Below are 24,386 nucleotides of genomic sequence, written 5' to 3' on the forward strand. Positions count from 1 at the left end.
ATAACATTATTATCTTGTGGTTAAAGCATATTATAGATATTATTTAGATAATGTATGAATAGTTTTACTGTACCTTTTGTTTGGCTTTAAACGTTGAATTAAAAATATTTCACAGATCACTTGCATTATGTTTTTATACCATTATGCCAAACTTACAGCATCTATAATTATTCCAATTTACTTCGTGTGGTATTCATAGCATCTAAAAATATTCCCTTACGTAATAGTTGTTAATAAAAATAATTAGAAGTTGTTAAATTATCCTACAATTCATTAAAATAAGTTATTTGATAATAAGTGTGAAAAGATGGGACGTACAAGGTACAAGTGTCCCTAGTTTACGTACATGGGATTCGTCAAACAGCTACTCTCGCCATCTATAGTCGCTTCTCAAAGAAAATTGGCAATAAAATCTATTTGCTTTCTACCGGCGGCAGATCGTTGCACTTCTCTGATATGTGTTCGTTTCACTATATCGCCACATTCTTTTTGTGTTTTGTATAAGTTAATCGATATACATTTTATAATTATTACAATTGGTAAGCTGATGTGTTACTATATTTACCGATTTGTAATTATAAGCTGATGTAACAAGTATATTTTTCTTAATACTCACCATGACATGTGTTCTTGTGGCGTATCAGTTTTGCATAATGTGACCCAGAATTGACATTTCTTTTTAAGGTTTATATTACATGTATTTTTTGTTTAATCTTTCATATGTGTCGTCTCAGATCCACGTATTCGGTTTTGCGACGTTGGTAAATATTTTGGCTCGAAGGTTTCTTCAAAATAGTGACGTACGTGGATTTATTACATTCCAACAAAAATATAACCACAAGATTTGCGTTTGACCGGGGTGGTTTTGTCGAGAAAAACATTGTGTTACGTGCGATTATTTACACTCTGGAAATGTTTGGTTGACATTTGAAGTTTTCCAATGGTATATATTGATAATAATATTACGACTAGCTTTTGAGAAAAACAATGCAGTATACAATTAAAAATGAAGTAGGTGAATGGAACCATTATTTCAGCTGTTTTCTATGTTTGTTTGTAATTTATTAAGTTTCACGATATATAATTTGGTCTTTTGAGCTTCACTGTATGATTTTTAGCTGGTTTTTAATAGTTTTTCATTAGCAGGAGTAGGTACGTGACATACCTACGTGATGGTTTTTTTTTATTCAATGTAGCATTCGAATTTAGTATTTTGTTAACGATTGCTCGATTATTGTCATCAAAATATTAAAATCAGTTGGTGATAAATATATGTATTCTGATGATCATGTGATTTTTTGCTCAAGTTTACACGAGATTAGAGACATGGAGTGTGCAATTTCATAACTCTGGTTTGTGTTTAGCGCCTTAAAGGGATGCTAATGCTAGGATAGTGCTTCTCGACTAGTGGTCTGCAGACAATTTCTAGTGGTCCGCAAATTTTTCCAAATGCATTTGCTAAATATTCCAATAACATCTTCAAAACCCGTGCACCTAGAAGTGTTTGTGCATTGTGTTTTTGTTGTAGGACTGGTGTAGGAGACACTTTTCTCATAAGAGAAAATTATCTCATTTGATATTTACCTTTACAGACCTTATAATATTACCTGTTGCACTGATGTATTATCGGTATACTCTCAACCCCCTTTTGATAATGTATGTAATACATGATATGTTTTAAATGCAGGCCCATTGGGGAGTCGCTGATATGCACAGCGCCAACCCCAACCCCCAAGGAGTGTACCATAGCACCAATGGAAGAGGTCATGCCGGAGAACGTGTTGCCATTCTGGACGCTGGATCCCAGTATGGGAAGGTAAAATAATTCATTCAATTGGACTAAGTTACCGTGTTGCCTTATCAAATATTTAATATTATAAACTTGGTGTAATGTGTAAATCACAAGTGCATAAATTATAAAAAAAAATATCTTTACTCAGGTGATAGATCGAAGAGTGCGGGAGTTATGTGTAGAGGCAGACATTTTGCCTCTGGACACTCCTGCGTATCATCTGAAAGAAAATGGGTACCGAGCGCTCATTGTATCTGGCGGACCCAATTCTGTCTACGCTGAGGATGCTCCTCGCTATGATGCTGACATCTTCAAAATTGGTCTTCCCGTCCTAGGTATGGCTCATCATTTCTTGGTTCATATTTAATTATTAAGTGTAGGTACCTGTAAAATAATGTTTGATACTGTATAATATTGGTAGGCAACTCTGTGGGTCTTGCACTATTGTGTGGAAACAGGAAAAACATTGCATTTCCGCTGATTCCTGGAACACATGTTTGATATGGACAACTTCATACTGCTCTAGATTGACTCTGAGACGTTCCATCTTTCAGTAGTGCGCATTTTCCATATCAATGGATATTAAGTATGTTGTTAACAGTGAAAATGTAACATTTGTTCAGTTTCCGCAATTAGCAATAGAATTTAAAATGTATTTCCTTAATTGAAAGCACAAGTGAAACTCATAAAATTGGTTTCAAGTCACATTTGTGCATAGCAAATTTCTCATCACCTCATACCTCTCGCACTCGAATTCTAGTCATAATGCCATGCCGCCCTGCTTGTCTACTGAACGTAGCACAGACGTTTGCACAGCAGTTTAATTTGTTTATTCAAGTGAATGAATGCATTTATTACTCAATTCAATAAGTTTATAACGGTTAGGTTAGTGCAGGGGTCGGCAAACTCTTGAACCAAAAGAGCCAAATATGAGTGGCACAACGGTTAAAAAAAAATTCGAGAGCCATACATATATTTTTATAAATATGATTTATTTAAATGAATAATTACATTTTATAATTGTTTATATATTAAGTGAAGAATATTTCCCGAATAAAACTAACGTAAATACTTAATATTATATGTTTTTATTGTTGACATTATAAATATAATTTTTACAGAATATGAATTACATACAATTTTTACGCATTCCTTAAAACTAATGTGAACAATGACCTTTCTTGCATTTCTATGGAGAGTGTGTATGTTTGGTATGTAACAACTTGTAGTTTTTAATTTCAGGCACGCCTCCAAAAAACTCTCATTGGTTATTTGGCTTCTCTAAATCCTATATTTATATGGTTCATGTTTGAAAATGATTGTTCACATACATTATTATTATGTAGACTCGAATATGAGTTCGGAAAGCTATTCCATAATATGTATTAAAAGTCGTAGTATCTACTTTATGTAGATCTTTTAGAGCGCCCCATTTGAGTTGTGAAATTAAATTGCATTTTTCTCTCCAAATCCTTAATTTTGGTGGCAAGACCTTCAAATTTTGAGCTCCATAACTATTTGCTTGTGTAATCCATAAATAAAATTGTATTTCAAAAGTACTCGTGTCAATATCAAATGGAGAAAAATTTGATTAGTCGACTTTTGCAATGGGCGGATTTAAAACAACAACAAACATACCTTTTTGCATTAACCATCACGGAGGAAAAATTAGGCTCGCGATAATGTCATTATATAATACCTATAATAGTGTACAAATCAATAAATCAATGACAAAAAATAAAAATTGTGATTTTTGCAAAAGTTTTGTAAAAATTGGGAATTTGGCAAAGAGCCGCACGCCAATACTCAAAGAGCCACATGTGGCTCGCGAGCCGCGGTTTGCCGACCCCGGGGTTAGTAGATGAAGCGATGAAGGTGGCCCTGGGTATTACGTCATGACTGATAGTGAAATAGCAGATGAAGTTATGATCTTGGAAAATGAGCATAGAAGTGAAGATAGCGAGGAAGAAGAAACAATGCGGCGCCAAAAACAAGTTATCAGTGACAATATTGCATCTTGACAATCTAATAACATTTATTGACTATTCGTCAAATAACAAAATTCAACCATATTAGACACATTTTCATAATTTTAGAGAGTTATTTATACAAAAACAGCAGACTTCAAAAGTCCAAACAAAACCTGATTCATTTTTTCAAAGCAGGATTACTGAAAGCAAGCGCATCGTCATCGAACATTAATGTCACTCGACAACGGGTGTGTCCGGATATATCATCTGAAGACAAATAACAGGATTTTGTTTGTGTTTTTACATAACAGACTTTCGGCTTTAACGAACACCTCACCCTCATTAGTCTGTTATATCAAAGTTTTACTATACTTACACTAAATATTTCATTATTTAAAAATTTTCCTTTGGTTATCAAATATTCATTTGATGAGGTGATTGATCATTTGATATTTTTTGATAAGGTGATTTGATGGCTCAATTTACCGAGAGTACACCGCAGAGAAACGTCAGATTTTCTTAGTCAATACTTAAAAGCATCTAAGCGACACTTTTAGAGCATAGACAATCATTGAAAAATTGCTATTATATGGCTAAATCGCTATTATAAGCGTAGACAATAAGTACAAATATAAAAATCTTTTACAATGAATAAAATTCAAACATTTTCAATTACCTAATAATATTCGCCGTTTTCAAAAATCAGTATAGCATAATATTAGAGTTCGCCAATGCATTTCATAAAATTTAAATAATTATAAAGTAACCTTTGACACAAAGACACTCGTGCTTAAACCTTCGTATAAAAACGCTCTAAATAGGTAGGTAAGTATGCGAAAATAAGGAACATTTTTCAAAATAACGTTGTAGTTAACAATATTTATTATATAAAATTTAGCCGTGTTAACTAAACGATATTGTTATTATTTCAGATAATTCCGACTCAAATTTAATCAATAAAATAAGAAATACGAGTGAAAATGGCTTATATGGCTTTTATTTACTCTTTGATTAGTGATTGTTTTTATAAGATAATAATATTTATCCATAGTCAGTATTCCGTATTTATTTTGTATTCATTTAATTAAATGTATAATAAATAAAACAGGCTCCAGTTTATGAGCCCCACGAAAACTTTTCGCTTCCACAAACAAATGGCCCGGTCAAATAGCCTCGATAAAACGGCTCACACTGATTGAAATTAAACGTCAGTGGTTTTCATTAAAATGCCACTTTTCCTACTTAAAACTTACCTTTTGGCATAATATACCTATCATAAATATTCATGAAGCGTGTATCTTTCATATTAAATATTATACCAAACTAACCTCGTATTTTTTTTGAATCTTAATTTTCTCGGTTATGCGTTAGGAATACTGACTATGGATATATATTACAATCTTATAAGAACAATCACTAATCAAAGAGTAAATAAAAGCCATCCAAGCCATTTTCACTCGTATTTCTTATTTTATTGATCAAATTTGAGTCGGAATTTTCTGAAATTATAACAATGTCGTTTAGTTAACACGGCTCAATTTTATATATTAAATATTGTTATCTATAACGTTATTTTGAAAAATGTTCCTTATTTTCGCATACCTACCTACCTATTTAGAGCGTTTTTATACGAAGGTTTACGGCTCGTACAAACCAACGCGAATATTCACCAAGTACCCCGTCAAAATATCCCGAAAAAAGCACCCGCCATCGGTACGGAAGTTCCGGTCAAAAGAGTCTCAAAAAAAGCCAATGCCGCTGTAATGCTCTCTACTTACCTGTTGTTAATGAACAAACGTAACATTTATTCACGCAGGGGATCAAAAGATACAATGAAAGCCATCAATTTGTCATATATTTGGCTATTTTTGAGACTCTTTTGACCGGACCTTCCATATCGATGCGGGTGCTTTTTTCGGGTTATTTTGACGGGGTAAATGCGAATGGATGGCAGTGTCGGAGACAAATTGTATCAATGATAATATAAAATTATTGATATATTATTTGAATGCTCGATACCGAAACGTCAAACAATCGCAGCGCTCCATATTGAACTTTGTAAGATAATAACTTAATTCCCTTCCGAAATCTGAACGTCGCGTGCTCTTTCCCGTAAGCCAATACGAGCTTGATTGGCGAATATTCGCTGCGAATAATTCGCTTTGGTGTGTGCACGAATGTCTTAGGTTACTTTATAATTATTTAAATTTTATGAAATGCATTGACGAACTCTATTATGCTATACTGATTTTTGAAAACGGCGAATTTTATTAATTTAAAATGTTTGAATTTTATACATTGTAAATGATTTTTATATTTGTACTTATTGTCTACGCTTATAATAGCGTTTTTGCCATATAATAGCGGTTTTTTCCATGATTGTCTATGCTCAAAAAATCTCGCTTAAATGCTTTCAAGTATTGAAAGAAGAAATCTGACGTTTATCCAGGGTGTACGGTCGTAATATAGAGCCGATCATTTAATATTTTTTGATAAGGTGATTTGATCAAGTTATTTCACGACAGCATTATAAAATATTGAAAAAATAAAAGCAATAATTGCATATTTTTCTATTTCAATTATTTATCTACCAATTTGCCTTTTTGATTTACTTAGAAATTAGATTTTTAATATATAAATTATTGCACATGCCTTCCGTAATTTTGCTCTGCGGACATCTGTCTAATAATGTTTTAGATTTGTTGACAGTGCAACACCTCTAGAAACGTGACTTAAAAATTCCATTTTAGCAAGTGAACGTTCCGGCGAATATCAATTGTCCCAGCACAAAAATAATGATGAAACACAATAAGTTTTAATTTAGCAGACAAAAAATCGAGATTTCAGAAATCATATACAGTACTCTCTCAGTAATCCGCCACCCCAAAAACCAGACAAGTGTCCAATTAGTGAAAGCGCCGGATTATAGTGCATACATACAAAATATGGTAAAAATTAAAACAGGTATTTCGTAAAAATAGTTTTTTTTTCAGAAATTTGTACTAGCAAATTTATAGTTTAATTTATAGCAAAGTTTTATTTATAATCAAATTCAAGTATTTATTAAATTATACATATTTATAAACTAAGTTTATTAACTAAATATTAAACAGTAAATCACTTGACACAACCAGTTGTTCAGTGAGGCAGATATTCTTGAATGGCTTAGAATTCCTGGCTTTCCCCATGACCAAAAGCTTCAGTTTGTTTGTTCCGGTTGCATTGGAGCACGGCATAATTGTGATGTGGTCCTTGGGCACTTTCCTCACTGGTATGTACATGACTTTCTTCGCGATGAACGTACGTTTTACGAAGCAGACGTTTCCAAAATAACCCGTCTCATCTGCGTTGTATACTTGTCACCGGCAGACTACTGAATTTGACAATTGAATACCGGCGAATTATAAAGCTTGATTTTGTGCTTTCAACTAGTAAAAATAACGGCGGATTATAGTAGTTGTCGGATAATCGAGCGGCGGATTACTGAGAGTGTACTGTATTTTTATTGCATTGCCGGATTACTTCACCACACAGTGACTGATGGACAACATTAAATAATGATTATTGTACTATTTTCAGGAATATGCTACGGAATGCAAATGTTAAATAAAGAATGTGGAGGTACAGTTCATCCTAAGAATATCAGAGAAGACGGGCAGTACAACATTATTATAGAACCTGACTGCCCATTATTTAAGTGAGTTTTGTTTTTACACATTTTTAGCATCTCATGATTGCATTTTTTTTATAAAACATGATTGTTATGCTTAGTTTTCACCAACTTTTTAATTTTCAACAAATTTTATAATAGGTTTTATAATATATAGTGTTTTCTCAATTACCCGGGCTAATGATTGAAGGGCACGGATAATCTAAACCGGTGTGCTGTGAAGTTTTTTTTTAAATTTTGACTTATTATAAAGTATGCTTATTCATGACCGAGAGTAAAAAGCATTTGGAAACCTTGGAGCACAATATCCAACGGTACTTTCCATCCTTGACTAAAGAGAGATACAACTGGATAAGGAATCCATTTATGTCTGTTTCATCTGACTTCAATTTTCCAATATCTGAAGAAGAAGAAGAGTGTTTTTCAACTGATCGCGGTCTTAAAATCAAACACACCGAGTTATCTTTTGATATGTTCTAGATTTCTGTTAGAAAAGAATAATCTGAAATTGCAAAAAACGCTTGGACAGTTTTGATGCAGTTTTTTACATTCCATTTATGAAAGTTGGGACACACTTACGAAGCATTCAATGCAAAAAAAGAGGAAGATTCAACTGTGTTGATGAAAAGAGATTCAGCTTATCACGTATACGACCGACCTAATATCAATGAAACACCAAAAAAACATCAAACTCAAATCAACATTAATATTGGTATTAGCTTTTAAGTTTAGTATATTAGTAACAAAGATTGATTACGACTTATGATAATTTTATTTGGTCACTTAGGTATGTATTATAAAAATATGTGTAGTTTTATTTTTAAACCTAAATCCGCAAAGCGAAACTTATCTTTGTGTGCCGTGAGCACCAAAAGGTTGAGAAACACAAATCTAAACTTTAGATTCTAAACTATTAATTATCTATATCTCATTTAAAAATACTGTTACATAATATTATTTCTAATACAGACTATTAATATACATCACGATGTGCGACTGGTATCGTGTCTGCTTGAGAAGTGGTTCGTCTCGGGTTCGAATTCCGGGATCTGGAAAATTCACATTTTGTTTTTTTTTCGATGTGTGTTTCGACCTAAAGTGTGGACCTGATAGGTTGAGTAAGTGCCTAAAATTTCTCTTTAGAACCCTTCATTAGGTGGCCAAGATCCACATAAGAGATTCTGTGTTTTTTGTTGGTTTTTGACAATCTGAACATTTTTCAAATATCGGCGAAACCTTATTCATTTCATGCACAAATAATGTATAAATTAGATAATCCAAAATCAGACAATTGAGATGATGTTTCTCAATCTGTCCACTTTTATTTATTTTCATGTTTCTATTTTCCATTTAGCCGGTTAGACGAAGTAGAGATGGCGTTGCTGACCCACGGAGACAGTGTGGACAAAGTGGGAGAGAGGCTTCGCGTCGGCGCTCGTTCTCAAACCGGCATCGTGGCTGCCATCTACAATGAACAGCTGCGCCTGTATGGTGTGCAGTTTCATCCTGAGGTAACCTCACATCATATTAAATAGTAACAATTTAACGGAATTCCAATTTTTGCTTACATTATAAATTATTTTGTCAACAATGACTAGCCAACGACTGATGAACATCTTTTTCACTTACAGGTTGATCTCACTCCTGGAGGCAAAGTGATGCTGTCAAATTTCTTGTTTGACATAGCCGGTCTCCCTAAGACGTATACTCTCACTAGCAGGAAAGAAGCCTGCATTAAATATATCAAGGAAACAGTCGGCAATAGTAAAGTTTTGGTAAGCACTTTCGGCAATGTATTTTCTATATATACAGTAAAACCTCGTTAGTAAGAAATCTGTAATTCGAAATTCGCCGTAATTCGAAATTTTCGCGAAAAAAAAGTCCCTTGAACATTATTTTCATATAAAACCATATTTTTAAGGCGATACATCAGTGAAACGGCAAATAATTTTCAACTATAGGCGCGACGAAATTTTGGACTTGCTGCCATTCAGAGAGAGAACGTCGAGCTGGGAACACGTCAATTTGTTTCGTGATGGCGACGGGGTTATTAATTCTTAAATCGTGTAAAGATGACTAAAAACGTTACCCATTTACTTTAAAAAGAAAACATGTGAATGAATATATTATTATTGTTACTAATATAACAATAAACATAGCATTAAATGGACGGATTTTGGATTTATATGACAAATTATATTTCGTTTGGCATGCGTCATTTGCACCCGCGACCCGCAATCCGTGCATCGCCTAGCCATTACTATAAAATTACTTATTTTATGAAGGTAATAAAAATAATCCTGTCATTTTATGACCCACACACAGCGGTATGTCATCAGAGGCCCGACTGCACTCCACTCAAAGGAAAAACAATAACTCACATGTTTCAGGGCTGTAGGTATTTAATTGTTGATTGTTTATTGGATTTTCACATGGTTTTACTAGAGAACCAATGCCAAACAATTGTGTTGACAAATAGGAAAAATAAAAAATATTTCGTATTTTTCTATAATTCTAGCTACTTGGTAACTTCAATTTATGGATTAACGACACATGGTATTTGCACAGATTTTATTTTGAAAGAATTGTATCGGAAATTTAGCAGGCACATCTATGATCACAAACGAAATTAATGTAAATAATAAAAAAAAAAATATATATTTTCCCCCCATACATTTCGTAATTCGAATTTTTTTTCGATTTTCGGATTCATGGAATTCGTATTAACGAGGTTTTACTGTAATACTATCTTTTTCATATTGTTGAGAAAGTCCACTTTTCTAAAAAGTCCTTTGGCTGGAAATAATGAAGGTGCTACGTTCCAAGGCATTGAACCGACATTCAAAATACGTCTTATACAAAATACTAATAGGACCAGTCAGTTGTCATGTATGGCTCGGAATCCTGGTGAATGACCAAAAACACAAAGAATGTTGGGCTCATTTGTATCTTGTAGTATCTTCGGATCCATCAATGGCAGTCAGGGTGAAACAGAAGTATGTACGCCATGTGGATGGCCCATTTATGCAGGGTGTACGAGTCACGCATTATTTTGTTTAAATTCATTTTGCAATACCGTATAACAGGCCTGGGCAAACTACTTGGCCCGCGAGCTTTAATCGTATAAAATACAATGTGAATATACATGAATTGCACCATGGAGAAAAAATCTACAAACTTTACAACACTCTTAATTCGGACAAATTCAAACAACTTAAAGATTTTGCTCAAAAAATATTGGTTATTTTTGGATTAACATATTATTTTATGTATATTTATGTAAACAAACATTTTCAATTTTGAATATTAATTCCTTTCCTTTAATCAATTCCTGAAATTAAAATAATGTTGAAAAATGTAAAAAAGTTTTATTCTTCTCATTAAATTGTTGGTTTTTAGAGAATCATTTATTTTTTATGTTAAATTTACTTTTTCATAAGAAAAATAATGTATGTCTAAAAATAGTATTTTAGTTCGCCCACCATTCATTTTATATTTCTAATGTGGCCCTTCATCTAAAAAGTTTGCCCAGGCCGATCATAATGAAATCTGGATAATCGGGGTTCTACTGCCCTTCCAAGGAAGAAGGCAGTAACTCGCAAAATTTGTGAAATTGAGTTATGAATGCCATCCGTTAGGTAATTTCGAAAGCTATATATTCTGTTCACTGTAAAATCAGTATTATCACTAAAATACCGTTAAAATCCTTAGTGAAAAAATAGATATCTTCTAAAATAATACATTTTTTTTAACAAAAAGGCAGTATTTGCACCTATTCACTGCAGTTACAGCTTGTTTATTATTACTTGTTTGTATTTTAACATCCTACTAATAAAAATTACCACCGTTTTTTATTAATTCACAGTACTAAAGTTTGAGAAAAAACACATCATGTCATTTATCTCGAAAGTGTGTGAGAGTCAGTTACTGCCTTCTTCCTTAGAAGGGCAGTCTACTATATTACATATTTTATTAATTGTATATAATATGATCGAAAATCTCTTCTGACATAGACAATTTTTATTGAATACTAAGCACATCAAATAGTAAAATAATGATGTTGGTTTTATAGGTGTTGGTGAGTGGTGGAGTAGACTCAGCTGTCTGCGCAGCGCTTTTGAAACACGCTTTGAAGGATGACCAAATTATCGCAGCCCATATAGATAACGGTGAGTACTTATCAATCCTAATTGTTTCATTTGTAGGATTTATGTACCCAAATAGTTAGGATTATTCCCAGCTGGATTCATATGAACTATGACAACCCCTACCTAGCCCACACATTAAAGTCCTACAGGGAAAATTACAAAATAAGCTTGTTCTACGCTTTGACAGAAACAAAATAAACCAAATCCCTAACAATTAGATCCCAATCATACGATAGGTTTAAAATGTCTTGTCGTGGGATAAACCTTACTACTTATTAAAACAAGTTATTATTTTGTTAAAATTAAATTAAATTAGCAATATAGCAAAATTAAATTCCAGGATTCATGCGTAAAAACGAGTCTCAGAAGGTGGAGAAGTCTCTGAGGGACATCGGTCTGCGGCTTCACATGATAAATGCGGCGCACCAGTTCAGCGAAGGACAGACGACGGTGCGGTGTGAGACGACGGGGCGATGTCGCGACACGCCCATGCTCTGCCAGGCGCTCTCTCCAGAAGACAAGCGCAAGATTATCGGCGATGTCTTCGTCAAGATCTCGCAACAGTTTATAAGAGAACTCAATCTAAAGTACGTTTATTATTTACCATCAACATTTTCTTGAGAATGGATGATTATTATAATTTGTTGTTCCGCTTAAATACCCATTTAATAAAACATTATTTCAAATGTAAAAATAAAGCTGTCTATTGTCGGATCGCAACATGAAATTGAAAATTTCAATCATAATGCGTTTGAATGCTGACCAGTAGGTAAATGATTATTGTTTCATTATGACAAAAACAGTAATATTTTACATACCTATTTCGAATGTAATATTCAATTGAAAATTTTAATTGACCGCAAACAGCATGTGTTTGAAATATAAGCAATAATTATTATAAGCACAAACTTAGATTCAAACTATTCGGTAATAGTCAACTTTTATGTCCGGTCTTCAAATGCATCCAAATAATATTTTTGCCTAGTGATACTATCCTTTATAGAATTTTCACGATTGATACACCTTGTAAAACTTTATAGCTTTAAATCCCACAGTTATTGAGTATTCTGTTTTTTTAAATCAATGTGTTTGGATACATCGTTTTAACCAATGATTTAAGCTAATGGTTAACAATGAATTCTTGTAAAAAGTCTGTAGAGGTCTATGCTTCATATTAGAATAAAAAATCTCCAATGAAAGGATACTGTTATTTTTTATTATCTATAAACCCATCCATTGAACTAAGATTCCTAAATCTTCAGTTTCGGCAGTGTAGTAATAAATAAATAATGATACTATGACAAAAGACTGTTATGAAGATTAACTGGTGTGATTTTGTGTGCGCTTTGTCATTTTATCACCACAATATTTCTGTTGTCGACCTGTGTCTGTTGTCATTTTAATATAATAAATCAGTGAAGTCAAATGTCTTTGAATTATATTATGATTCATTTTAATGTTTTGTATGTGTATAGACCCGAAGAAGTGTTCTTAGCGCAAGGAACTCTCCGGCCGGACTTAATTGAATCGGCGTCTACACTTGCGAGCAGCAACGCGGCCGTTATCAAAACGCACCACAATGATACAGAACTGGTTCGGGTTTTGCGCAGAGAAGGACGGGTTATTGAACCGCTGAAAGATTTCCATAAAGACGAGGTGAGCTAACCTAACCATACTAATCCGTAACATTTTTTTTTGTCTTTTACATATGGCTAAATGGCTAATATGGCGTAAATGCATTCTTCGATTAAATTAAATGAATTTAAACATAACAAAAAAAAAGTCTAGGCTGTGGAAATTGATTTGAAAAAGTATAAAATGACTATTGTATATTTTGAGACATGAGAATCTTGATGTATGTAATTTTATTCACGACTATAGGCTGGCAAGTACAAATCTAAAAAGATAAATATAATTTAATGGCATAATTTTAGATAAAAGAATATTTAAATTTGACAACTGGCATCAACAGAGTGGAAGTTATCGTAACTGGTAACTGACATTTCTTAAACGTTGTAGATAATCTACATATTTATATAATTTTGAAGCCTTATTATCCTATATATTTATTTTAAACATTTGATGACTGCATAAAGTATTTTTATTACATAAAATAGTATTCTTTTAAACCTCTCCCTCTAAAGTTTTAGAATATAGTCATATTTCAGTACATCCATGTGCAGTGGTGTTAAGATTTTTTAGGTTTATTAATTTTTAAACGCATTTACAAAACCATTAGTAAAATTAATGTCAACATTATATAGTGACATATTTACGATAAAAAATTATGTTTTATAATCTTTATGATCCCAAATTTGATGAGAGTTAGGCATTTTATTATTCAAAAAATGGGCAAGATTTACACATTTGAAGATAATTCTAATGATACTGATTATAAGCTATGTCTTTGACCATTCAAATATGATAAACATTCTACGAATAATGTTTGCTTTATAATAATTGTTGACCTAAGAATAAGGTAGTATTTTTTTGAAATATGCCATTTCTATTGGCATTTCCCAGTGGCTAAGCTACAACATACGGCCGTAGCCATAAATTGACAAACGATAAATGAAGTAGGGAGTAAGATGATCGCGCGTGTTTGAACATGTACCCCTTGAATATGAACATGCAGTCATCAAATGTTTAAAATAAATATAAAGGATAATAAGGCTTCAAAATTATATAAATAATCTACAACGTTTAAGGAATGTCCAGGGTTATGCTCTGAAAATACCATAAAAGCTCAATGAGCTCGCTGACCATGTGGGCCGTTAATGAGTAATAATGCATTTGGATTTCAGGTTCGGAGCATTGGAATGGAATTGGGACTACCTTCCCATCTAGTGTCACGACATCCATTCCCTGGACCCGGCTTAGCCATCAGAGTCCTCTGTCAGGAAGAACCTTATACCGAAAGAGACTTTTCAGAAACTCAGGTAACTGCAAACAGTGCTAACATTTATAATTATTCTCACACGCCCCAATAAACATAATTTAACCATTGAATTCTATATTTTACAGAATATTGTACCTAACAAAAGATTTTTTTAATGGCTCTACAATCCAATAGGGGTCATGACCGCCTCCTGATTAAGTTTTCTTAAATTTTTTATGAGACCAGTCACTCAACTTTCAAAGTCCGTGTTCTGGATTCATTCACATGATGAAAAAAAACAAACATAGGAATTTGCCGGATGTGTTGACTTATATTTTATTTATTTAGTACAAAAAAAAAAAAAAATAAGAATAATATCCGGAAGAAACAATTTGATAATTATGATGTGACTTTTGATAACCTGTTTGATTGACCTGATTTTTGTATAAAAAAATTAAACTGCGTGTTTTCGTAAATTTGAACAAATTGATATAATATAATCTCTACATGGCCTGATTGCAGTAAATTCAGATACACGCATGGTACATAAATATTTAAAAAATTATCAATGCAAAAATTTGTCAGGAACTTTTTTTAGGTCTGTAAAAAAAAATTCTGACACCTGCATAAGAACATTTTCATGACTTTTTTACTGAAAACAAATATGCGCCCAAGGTCCAAGGGAATATTACACATTTTTCAAATAATGCTATGTACCGTCGGTGCCCTTTAAAATCTCGGTTGAGGATCTACAATAATTATACTTTCATGTACCAAAAGAATTTCACGCACGTATGCCATAGGTTCGCCACCGCTGTTAACCTTTTTACTGCCGGTAGGTGTATGTATGGCGGTACCTTGCATGCTGCGAATTTTATTCCAAAAATAAAATCAATTTACGTTTCAAGTGGTAAAAACGAATTCTGTTTCAATTCTGAGTATGTGACGACATCCCCAATATATGTCGTGTGTTCAACATATTTGTATGTTTAAAATAATTGATTTTCCCCCCGTTTCCCATTTAAAGCGGGATGTCCAAAGATATCATTTTTGTATGAGTGGCGTTCCGTTCACGGAAAAGTTTGCGTCTAAAGACGTCATTGGCAGCCATCCTGTTAAATCTAAGTATTTAACTACTGAGTATGTTTTTGTCTGCATCTGACACAATTAAAAACTATACTAACTAACATCACACATGTCATGTCAACAGCTGTTAGGAATGAATTTTGCAAAGATATAATGATTTGTTTATCAGCCCTCCAAGATTGTAAATGATTTTCTTAGGATTTGTATACATATTATGACGAGTTGTTGGGGCGGTCAGCCTCTGATTTTTAATTATTCTAGCCATTGTTGTATACATTCGGGTACATTAATTTTTTTCAGGTTATAGTAAAAATCATAGCTGAGTTTGACCAGATGTCTGTGAAACGGCACGCACTATTGCAAAGAGTGACAGGTGCCACGAGTTACCAAGAACAACAAGAATTGTGTCGCATAAGTGCCGCTCATCCTCTTTCTGCCACTTTGTTGCCCATTCGAAGCGTCGGTGTGCAAGGTGACTATGTTCAATAGATACACTAGCTTTTTTCTGGTTGGTGGGGCCTATAACAATAACCGATTTGTCCTTTCCAATATTCTGGCAATCCTACTAATGGAATTCACATTAAAATAGGTTGGGTATTATAGTAAAATCCTGTTAATTTCGACAGGACAGAAAATTGAAAAAATAGTTTGAATTACGAAATACAAAATGTATGCCAAAAAATAAATAAACAATTTGTAAAATTGTTCGAAATCGATAGAAAAAGATTTTAGGAATTTTTGCGAAAATTTCGAATCAACCGTGTCCGCATTAATGTTGTTTTACTGTATAATTATTATGCTTTGCCAGAAGAGAGTTTTCATGTTCTCAGATTTAAAGACAATAAATTATTCAAATCAAAACCACATTAGGTAGATCAATAATAATTATAAGGCATGAAGCCCACCAAAAAAGCGTTCGGTGCGCTCACTACTGAGTAGGCCCCCTCCCATCCGCGCATTACCCTTCACCTATGTAATAAGGGGCTCAAGGAGCACAAAATAATTATTATTATCAGCGTCTCTCATAACAAAGCAATAAAAATATTATTAAATTTCTCGGGGCTTGTAATTAATATCGGACAAGCAATAATTAAACAAAGAGTTCACTGTTCTTAAATAATGGCTTCTCGCCCGTCTATCGACGACGCTTCGAGGAGCGTGATTTTGCTTGCCATGTTCAATGAATGGACTACGTTGTATTTTCGTTAATTCGTATCGCTGAGAAGCCAAAAACGGTGACTCATGGGGCAGGCGGGCACAGTGCGTCGTCAAATCCAGTGTGCGCTGGCGTATTTGATTACGTTGTATTTTCGATGATTCACATAGAAAATGCGCGAGTGCCCCGTAAGCCTGCTTTAGTGGACTTTATGCCTAAAGCTTAGCTGTACGTATTTTTTTGTTTCAGTAATAATAAGTGTAAATTTCATGTTAAATTATATAAGTTGCCATGTCAGAGGATAATCAGTTCAGTGCATTGGGTTGGATGTAGTCGGGATTTCAGAATCATATTTTAAATAACTACTCTTGAGTTTTGTTTTGTGTAGTGGAAAATTCATTTTTAATTTTTATTTCAGGTGACAGCCGATCGTACAGTTATGTTGTAGGTCTGTCCTCAGAACATAAGATTACGGACTGGACTGACCTAGTGTATCTAGCTAAGTTAATACCTAGGATATGTCATAATGTCAACAGGTAAATGATATTTACCTGTTATTTATTTAAATGACATTAAATATTTATCATGTTTTCATTTAACTTTTGAAACTAAAATCTAAATTAATTTTGAATTCCATGTTATGTAAAATATATTTTATAATATTATGTTTTTTTTATGCGATAGGGTGTGCTATATATTTGGTCCACCTGTAAAAGAGCAAATACCTGACGTTACTCCAACGTATCTCACCAATTTGGTCCTGGCAACTATTCGTCAAGTCGACGATCTCGCTACACAGGTGTGTAGTAATCTATTTTCTATAATACATTTATTATGTAATTATAAATAATAAAAAAAGTAGATGGAAAAATCAAATTTTAACATCTTATAATAATTAATAAAGAGGCGTCACATCACAATATTTCTGAATACAAAGGCTGCATACAACCAACATTTTGCTATGGGATATTATTATTAAAATCATTCAATGAGAGAAATTCCTTTATTCTTCCATGATCGCAGATTGCCAGTTAATCCTCGAAAATTTGTGGCATGTCAAAAAACATGTCTGTGGAGGACTGGAGCCTGGGGTGAAGCACCCATGGGGTAAATACGCAGTGCTAATATGTTTGGACCCACATTAAATTTAATGGCGAATCTTTAGTGCAGTGCATTAACATTAGTGAACTAATCATCAATGTACATTGATAACTAACCTATCAGCTCCTAGAAGTCAATTTTCCACCTGTAGAAGTGCGTTGTACATAGCAGTAAATGTACAACTTATTTTCTTTGTGATTTGTGTGAGTGAGCAGACCAGGACAGCAGTCAAATTGTGAGGGTGAGACATACATCACCTAAATCACTCTCCAAGGGACTTTTGTTGCTTTGTAACTCTTAACCCGGCCGCCGCGTCAGTTTCAATATGAAAGGGGCTCTCTCTGCGGTACCATTTTTCTAAATGCTATGCTTCGCTATATTATGATAAATACGGCAATTAAAAATAGCTGGTATTACTGTTATCATGCCTAGATACATAAGGTTCGAAGTGCCACACTAAAAAATAGAATCGATTGTTGAATTTAGCTGTGAATACTTGAATAAAATCGTCCATAGTCCCTTGTACCGAAAAAATACGCAGCCATGTTTGTGACGTAAAAACGCGTCATTGAGATTGTGCGCCTATGAAAAGAAATAAATCACTGACACTAATTTTTTTTTAGTCATGTTAGAAACACTTAAAAATGCCGTTAAAAATATTGAAAATAATAGCTTTTATTGTGTCGCATATTATTACAAGTTTTATGGGTCGCGTAAAGTTGAGTCCACAGTGGTTGAAATATTGTAATAATTTCTTATGTTCTTTTTTTAGTGTAATTTGGATTTTTACTAGATTAAACTTTTCAGTTTTATTGAGCATTGTGTTATGTTAGTGATTGTCATTTTATGTTTTATAAAAAAAAACAATATTTATTTTGTAAAATCTGCTGCGTGCTTGTAAAAGTGCTATAAAAACATTTATTGCGTGAGGTTTTAAAATTTTATAAACATTAAATTGCATACAAAGATAATATGTAATATAGTTGAAAAGTCAATATTCCATGATTTACATTTTATATTATGTTGTATACCCGTGTGTTTTTTTTTATACTTACGTTAATTTATACGTTTTATATATTCCTTCATAGTAGTTCGTAATTTATTGGTAAAACTCGCAATCGTCCTAACTAAAATATAATAATATATTATATTTTTTCATTCCGTGTGGACGTATCTTTACGACATATTTACGACTTTCAATAATGAGCTCGATTTATGACTTTCAAACAATTGGGGTGACACATGACGACATGACCATGAGTAATAAAAATAAATGACATAATCCAGAACACAAGTTCAAGTACATATTTATAAATATTTCGACGACACAGGTTCGGTTTTTTGGTTGTATTTTATTCCCGCAAACATGGTGTTGTAAAGATCGCCGTGAATATTCAACTTGACACGATAAATCACTCGGCGCACACTCAACTCGAATGAAAATATTTTGTATACCTAGTGCGCAGGCGCTGAAAAATACCGCGTAGATTTGAACTGATGCAATCGTACCGGTGAATCTCAATAGATCGAGAGGGTTCGAAAGATCGATGTTTATGAAATTAAAACAACATATTTTTGACAAAGTTATATAGGTGGAAGTAGGCGGATGGATCGGGCTATTTTTTAATAAAATTCTCAATGCCGCATGAAAAATATTTCTTGCGTTATCCACAGGTCAAGGTTTGCGTATCTGACTGCTATACGGTCGCCCATGTGTTACGTACTAGCTGTATCCTACTGGAATACGGTCGCCGGGAAAGGGTTAATAGTAACCATTGTGTAATCCAGGTGACAGTATTGATGTGTCCCAAAATATATAAAATCAATTAATCGTTTTGCATCATACCAGGTCTTGGCGACATCAGGATACGGCAGTCACATAGCTCAGATGCCGGTGGTGCTGATTCCGATCCACTTCGGGCGTGACCAGGCGATGCGCTTCCCCTCGTGCCAGCGCTCCGTCGTCCTGCGGCCGTTCCTCACTTCAGACTTCATGACTGGACTGCCTGCGGTACCCTGCCTTCGCAAGTTGCCACTCCATGTCAGTATTTCAACAACTTTTCTCACTGCAACTGACACATTCACCTGTCATGAAATAAGTTTATAAATGAGTAGGAGGAAATAAATATATTTTAAAGTTGCAATAATAGGCGGCGGGATCCATGATAATCAGTTTTTATATTTAACTAGATGGTGTTCTATTTTAATTCGTTTTCAATTTTATATGAGTAAGTTAGATTGGGTTAGGTATGGAAATTGATCTGCAGATATATTATAAACATACCACATATCGTCAGTGTTTTGTAAAAAGGGCGAATTAACCAAAATGCTACTTTACAGGAGGAGGATTTTTAACTTTTGGCATTTATTTGTTTTTTACCTGTAGATAATTATAAATATCTAACAAGTTTATAATAAAGCTTAGAAAGAATACTCTCATTATAATAGGTATTATTATATAATATTTTAAAAGGCCTAATATGTCACATTTGCTTTTTATTTCGTAATTTTAATTAATTTAATTTTAGTCGATTTTCGTTTTTAAGTACTTTCCTGTGGAGATAAAAATTCGCCGTTTTTACACAACAAAGCTAGTGGGGTACATATTGTATTTTCATTAAAATCTCGATTTCGCCAAAATGGTTGATTCGCCCTTTCAAAACACCGACGATATTATACGTGAAGTTCGATAGTTTTTACAGAAAATATGGCATAGTTAGAGCAATGGCGAGCTTGAGAAAACGATACAATAGGCTTCATGTAAGAGCAGTCAGAAATAATAACAGTAACAGCCGTTAAATTGAATCTATGTAACTCTTGTGCAGTATTAGAAATCGCAATCTGCACAATTTCAAGGTTAAGTTGTTCCACTATAGCGACACACCTCATAGATGCAGCAAAGTTGTATTTGATTACACATAGGTAAATGCAACGTATACTTAAAATATATTAATACAGTCGAACTCAGTTATTACATTACGATCTCGGACATAGCGAGATCGCAGATGTAATGAGGAAACATTCGTTGACATTTATTTTAATATATGATTTTCTCCATACATTTAATATTCACTATTATGACGAGCAACTTATCGGATATACCGAGTGAAAATATTGTCATAAATTTTCTTAAAACTGTTGATGTGTCAATCTTTTAAAAACATTTCGACCCTAATGCGTTGATGACATTGAGCTACTTTACAAGCTACAAGCCGGCGAATTTACAATCTGCTTGTAATCTCGCCCAGTGTCATCATCGAACTAGCTAACAAGCAGTTTGTAAACAATCTATCGAGAAAAGTTGGAAGCCGGACTACTTTACTTGCTACTCACTGGCGTGTGGGCAATAGTGGCGAACATGTCGGTAAAAAAACGAACTACTCAATACGTCCTGTCAAATAGTACCAAAAATGACGGTTTCAACTCGCTAGATTGTTGGCTGCTGAGCGAGTGAAAAGTTTTGTGTGTCATCAAAATCGCACTAGCTGACTCGGCCGTTTTTAAACTCGCCGACTAGCAGCTTCTAAAGTAGCTCAATGTCATTGACGCTTTAGCAATAAAATCCAACCGGACAGGATGCCGCCGGAATCGCATTACGTTTATGACACTAGTTAAGTGTCTTAAATACCTACCTAATTGGTGTTTTCGCCGACAATATTGAAAAAGTATCCACGTATATATGGTTGAAATAAGTAAAAAATCCAAGGTTTGTGAAGTCAGTAGGTAGCTACCAGCGTTCATTACAATAAACAACTTCTTTTGTAGTTTATGAATGCCATCCTTGTTCCGCGGATTTTTACGATGGTTTTCAGATTTTTATTTTCGACTTTTTGTGTTATGTGACAGCTCATTTAAAATTACCTGTTCTCTGATATAACGAGTAAGCGCTTGGCCGTAGTCATGGGGCGTGTACGACGCGGAATAGGTGCGGGGACGGGCACGGATAGAGTGTCTGTAGTAGCCCACACGCGTCCAGTCGTGTTCAGCGTCCAATCAGGCATAAGAAACCATAAACACAGAAAAGTTTTTGCTGGAAAACTCCTATTTGAAATGGCAAAACTTTGCAGCAAAATATGGGGCCAATGAAATGAATATGGAAAGCACTTTAACAGAAGAATTTTATAACTTATACAAGAAACTGCGGGAACAACCAGACAAGTTTTTCGAATAAGAGTAACATGAGCAAATATTTGATTAAGTATATTCTAATTGATTTAAGTTTTTTACTATTCTTTTTGAGTCTTTTTTTGCGATCCGAGTATCGCCTTTCGGCATCTTCAAACACCACCAATGGTGAATACACACTGTCATCTAATACAGTTAATTCCTGTTTATTTAGTAAATTTATATTTATGAATTTAAATTTAAATTCCATCAAGTACCCTTGGTCGATAATATAATTTTGATTATATATCGGATAATATATAAGGAAACTAAGTTTAAAAATGACTTTTCAGTTCATATGGTGTGAATGTAGGTGTAGAGTATACGCTTCATAGCTTTGCACCCCGGCTCTAGGATGGCAGTGATGTACCTACTTAATATATTATAAAAATATTTTATTTTTATTATGTTTATATTTTTTATTAAGGAAAACAAACAGTTACATAGATTACAAATATGTATAAAAGTGACTAGAAAAAAGATATTGCAACCAGCAAAGTTTCCTTATAAATTATAATATAGTTAAGCCTAACAAGATAAAAAGCAAGAGAGTAGGAAGAACATAAAATACAGAGAAATTAGATAAAGAGATAAATGAGAAAAAATATTGAATAAATAGACAAAAAAAAAACATTTTTTAAGTACCTTTATAAATATAAGTAAGATAAGTGAAATAAATCGTATAGGTACCTACTTTACATCATTTCGCACTATCTATGCTTTGCGAAGGTAATACTACAAATGCATCTGACGCGCGCGTAAGCTCATGATGGTTTGAGACACCCACATGTACGATCTTGCCTGTGCCAAAACAACACGCGCAAACACCCGTCCCCGCGCATTGTCTATGTACATGTCGAGACGTGTTCATACGTTTGAGTTGCCCGCACCGCCGCCGCCCCACTACGTCCGAGCACTAACGCTTATAACGAACAAATTCAGTCGGTCCCATCTTCCTCATAATAACCAAGTTCGACTGTATATTGAAAACTATATTTGTCCTCCACAAATTTATTATAACAGAAATATTTTAACTGCGACATAATTAAAAACGGCTGATATAGTGAAAAGCCATATAACGAGTGGCCGTGTAAGTGTATGTTACGAATTAAAGACTTCCAAAAAAGAAGTATTTTTTAAGAAATTCAAAGTTTGTTTATTGTAACGTTTTCTTTCTACAATGGATGAATTTAAATTTAACCATGTTCTTACATATTTTCAGGTGATTGACAAAATGGTTGAAGAAATATCATCGGTGCCCGGTATATCTAGGGTCCTGTACGATTTGACATCAAAACCACCCGGGACGACTGAATGGGAATGATGATTTTTTCTTTACTTAAATTCTAATCTTGATTTAGTTAAATAAACTCTAAAAAAAACAGTGCACAGTTTTGACAGTTGAAAGAATATGACATTTTTGCCTTTTATGTATCAAAACACTTTCAAAAATTTAAATAAAAAGAGTTGCATGTTTTTTTATAGTGTAAAATGCATACACACCACCGCACTTAGTGTTGGATATTCCGGTATTTAAAAATCATCGGGTCGTCACCGGTTGACGTATCCACTTTTGTTTTCTCGAAGAGGTCACCACCGATCGGCGGTGTTGGCTGAACATCGAAACAATATTACTGTGTTAATTTTTTTATTATATACTGAATATTTTAATGTAAGTACTGATATAATAAATTTTACAAAATGTCAACTGTTGAAGAATCAATTCTCGTTCAAATCAGCAGCATTTGAACAATATTATCTTTGATTTCCCCCTGAAAGATTACAATTACTACAAGACAATATTTAATTTAATTAATGTGCAGACTAGATTCTTAATTAATGTGCAGACTAGATTCTGTTTGTAATTTTTATTATTGAAATTTACATGAATAGGTATGTACAAATTCCACAGTTTTAAGAGCATTGTCAAATAATTATCAGAAGACAAAGAAAATGTTATTTGTATAACTCTTGATTTTTAATTATGTACTAAGTAATTTATAAATATATTTTATTGCTTCCTAAACATAAATTCTCATCAGTTATTTTTTGGACTCCATTGTTTCCTTGTTTATAGTTTTCTTTACATAATAATAATTGTTATCATTGATTGAAATCAAGAAATGAATATCAAGTGAAATTATATTCTGAATTGCAACAATTACTACTGAGGCCACACATTCAGAATATTTTTTTTATGAACCATTTTAATGATTTCCTAATTTTCTGTAATTTCAAGGGCACATTATCGATTTATTTCAGTTGTAAGTAGGTATGTGTACCTAACTGAAATCATTACTCAACTTCTCAATCTTAGGATAAACCAGTGTAAAAATCTGTAAAATTATTTAATACATACTTGCAATTCGTTATTCTGTTGAAAATAAATCATAATTTCATATAAATGTTCTGTTTTATTTA

General features: G+C 33.4%; 1 protein-coding gene across 3 annotated transcripts; it reads left to right on the top strand.

The window, feature by feature from the left end:
• The first annotated feature begins 419 nt into the window (after positions 1-419).
• On the top strand, positions 420-24,370 carry bur (GMP synthase burgundy). 3 transcript variants are annotated; one of them, XM_085953190.1, is made up of 15 exons: positions 420-684; positions 1,688-1,816; positions 1,941-2,127; positions 7,342-7,459; positions 8,787-8,943; positions 9,064-9,207; positions 11,505-11,601; positions 11,921-12,167; positions 13,056-13,236; positions 14,385-14,519; positions 15,845-16,016; positions 17,119-17,236; positions 17,385-17,499; positions 19,651-19,842; positions 23,188-24,370. In XM_085953190.1, exons 2-15 carry the CDS (start codon positions 1,709-1,711, stop codon positions 23,287-23,289), a joined length of 2,073 nt encoding a protein of 690 aa, XP_085809316.1. In that variant the 5' UTR covers positions 420-684; positions 1,688-1,708; the 3' UTR covers positions 23,290-24,370. The 3 variants fall into 3 exon arrangements, with proteins under 3 accessions (XP_085809316.1, XP_085809315.1, XP_085809314.1); XM_085953189.1 differs by having other exon boundaries at positions 420-539; XM_085953188.1 differs by lacking the exon at positions 420-684 and adding an exon at positions 718-943.
• The last annotated feature ends 16 nt before the right edge of the window (positions 24,371-24,386 follow it).

This window comes from Rhyacophila brunnea, unplaced genomic scaffold (genome assembly GCF_057557595.1).
Source record: "Rhyacophila brunnea isolate RB1 unplaced genomic scaffold, BYU_Rbru_1.0 scaffold_3, whole genome shotgun sequence".
NCBI lineage: Eukaryota > Metazoa > Arthropoda > Insecta > Trichoptera > Rhyacophilidae > Rhyacophila > Rhyacophila brunnea.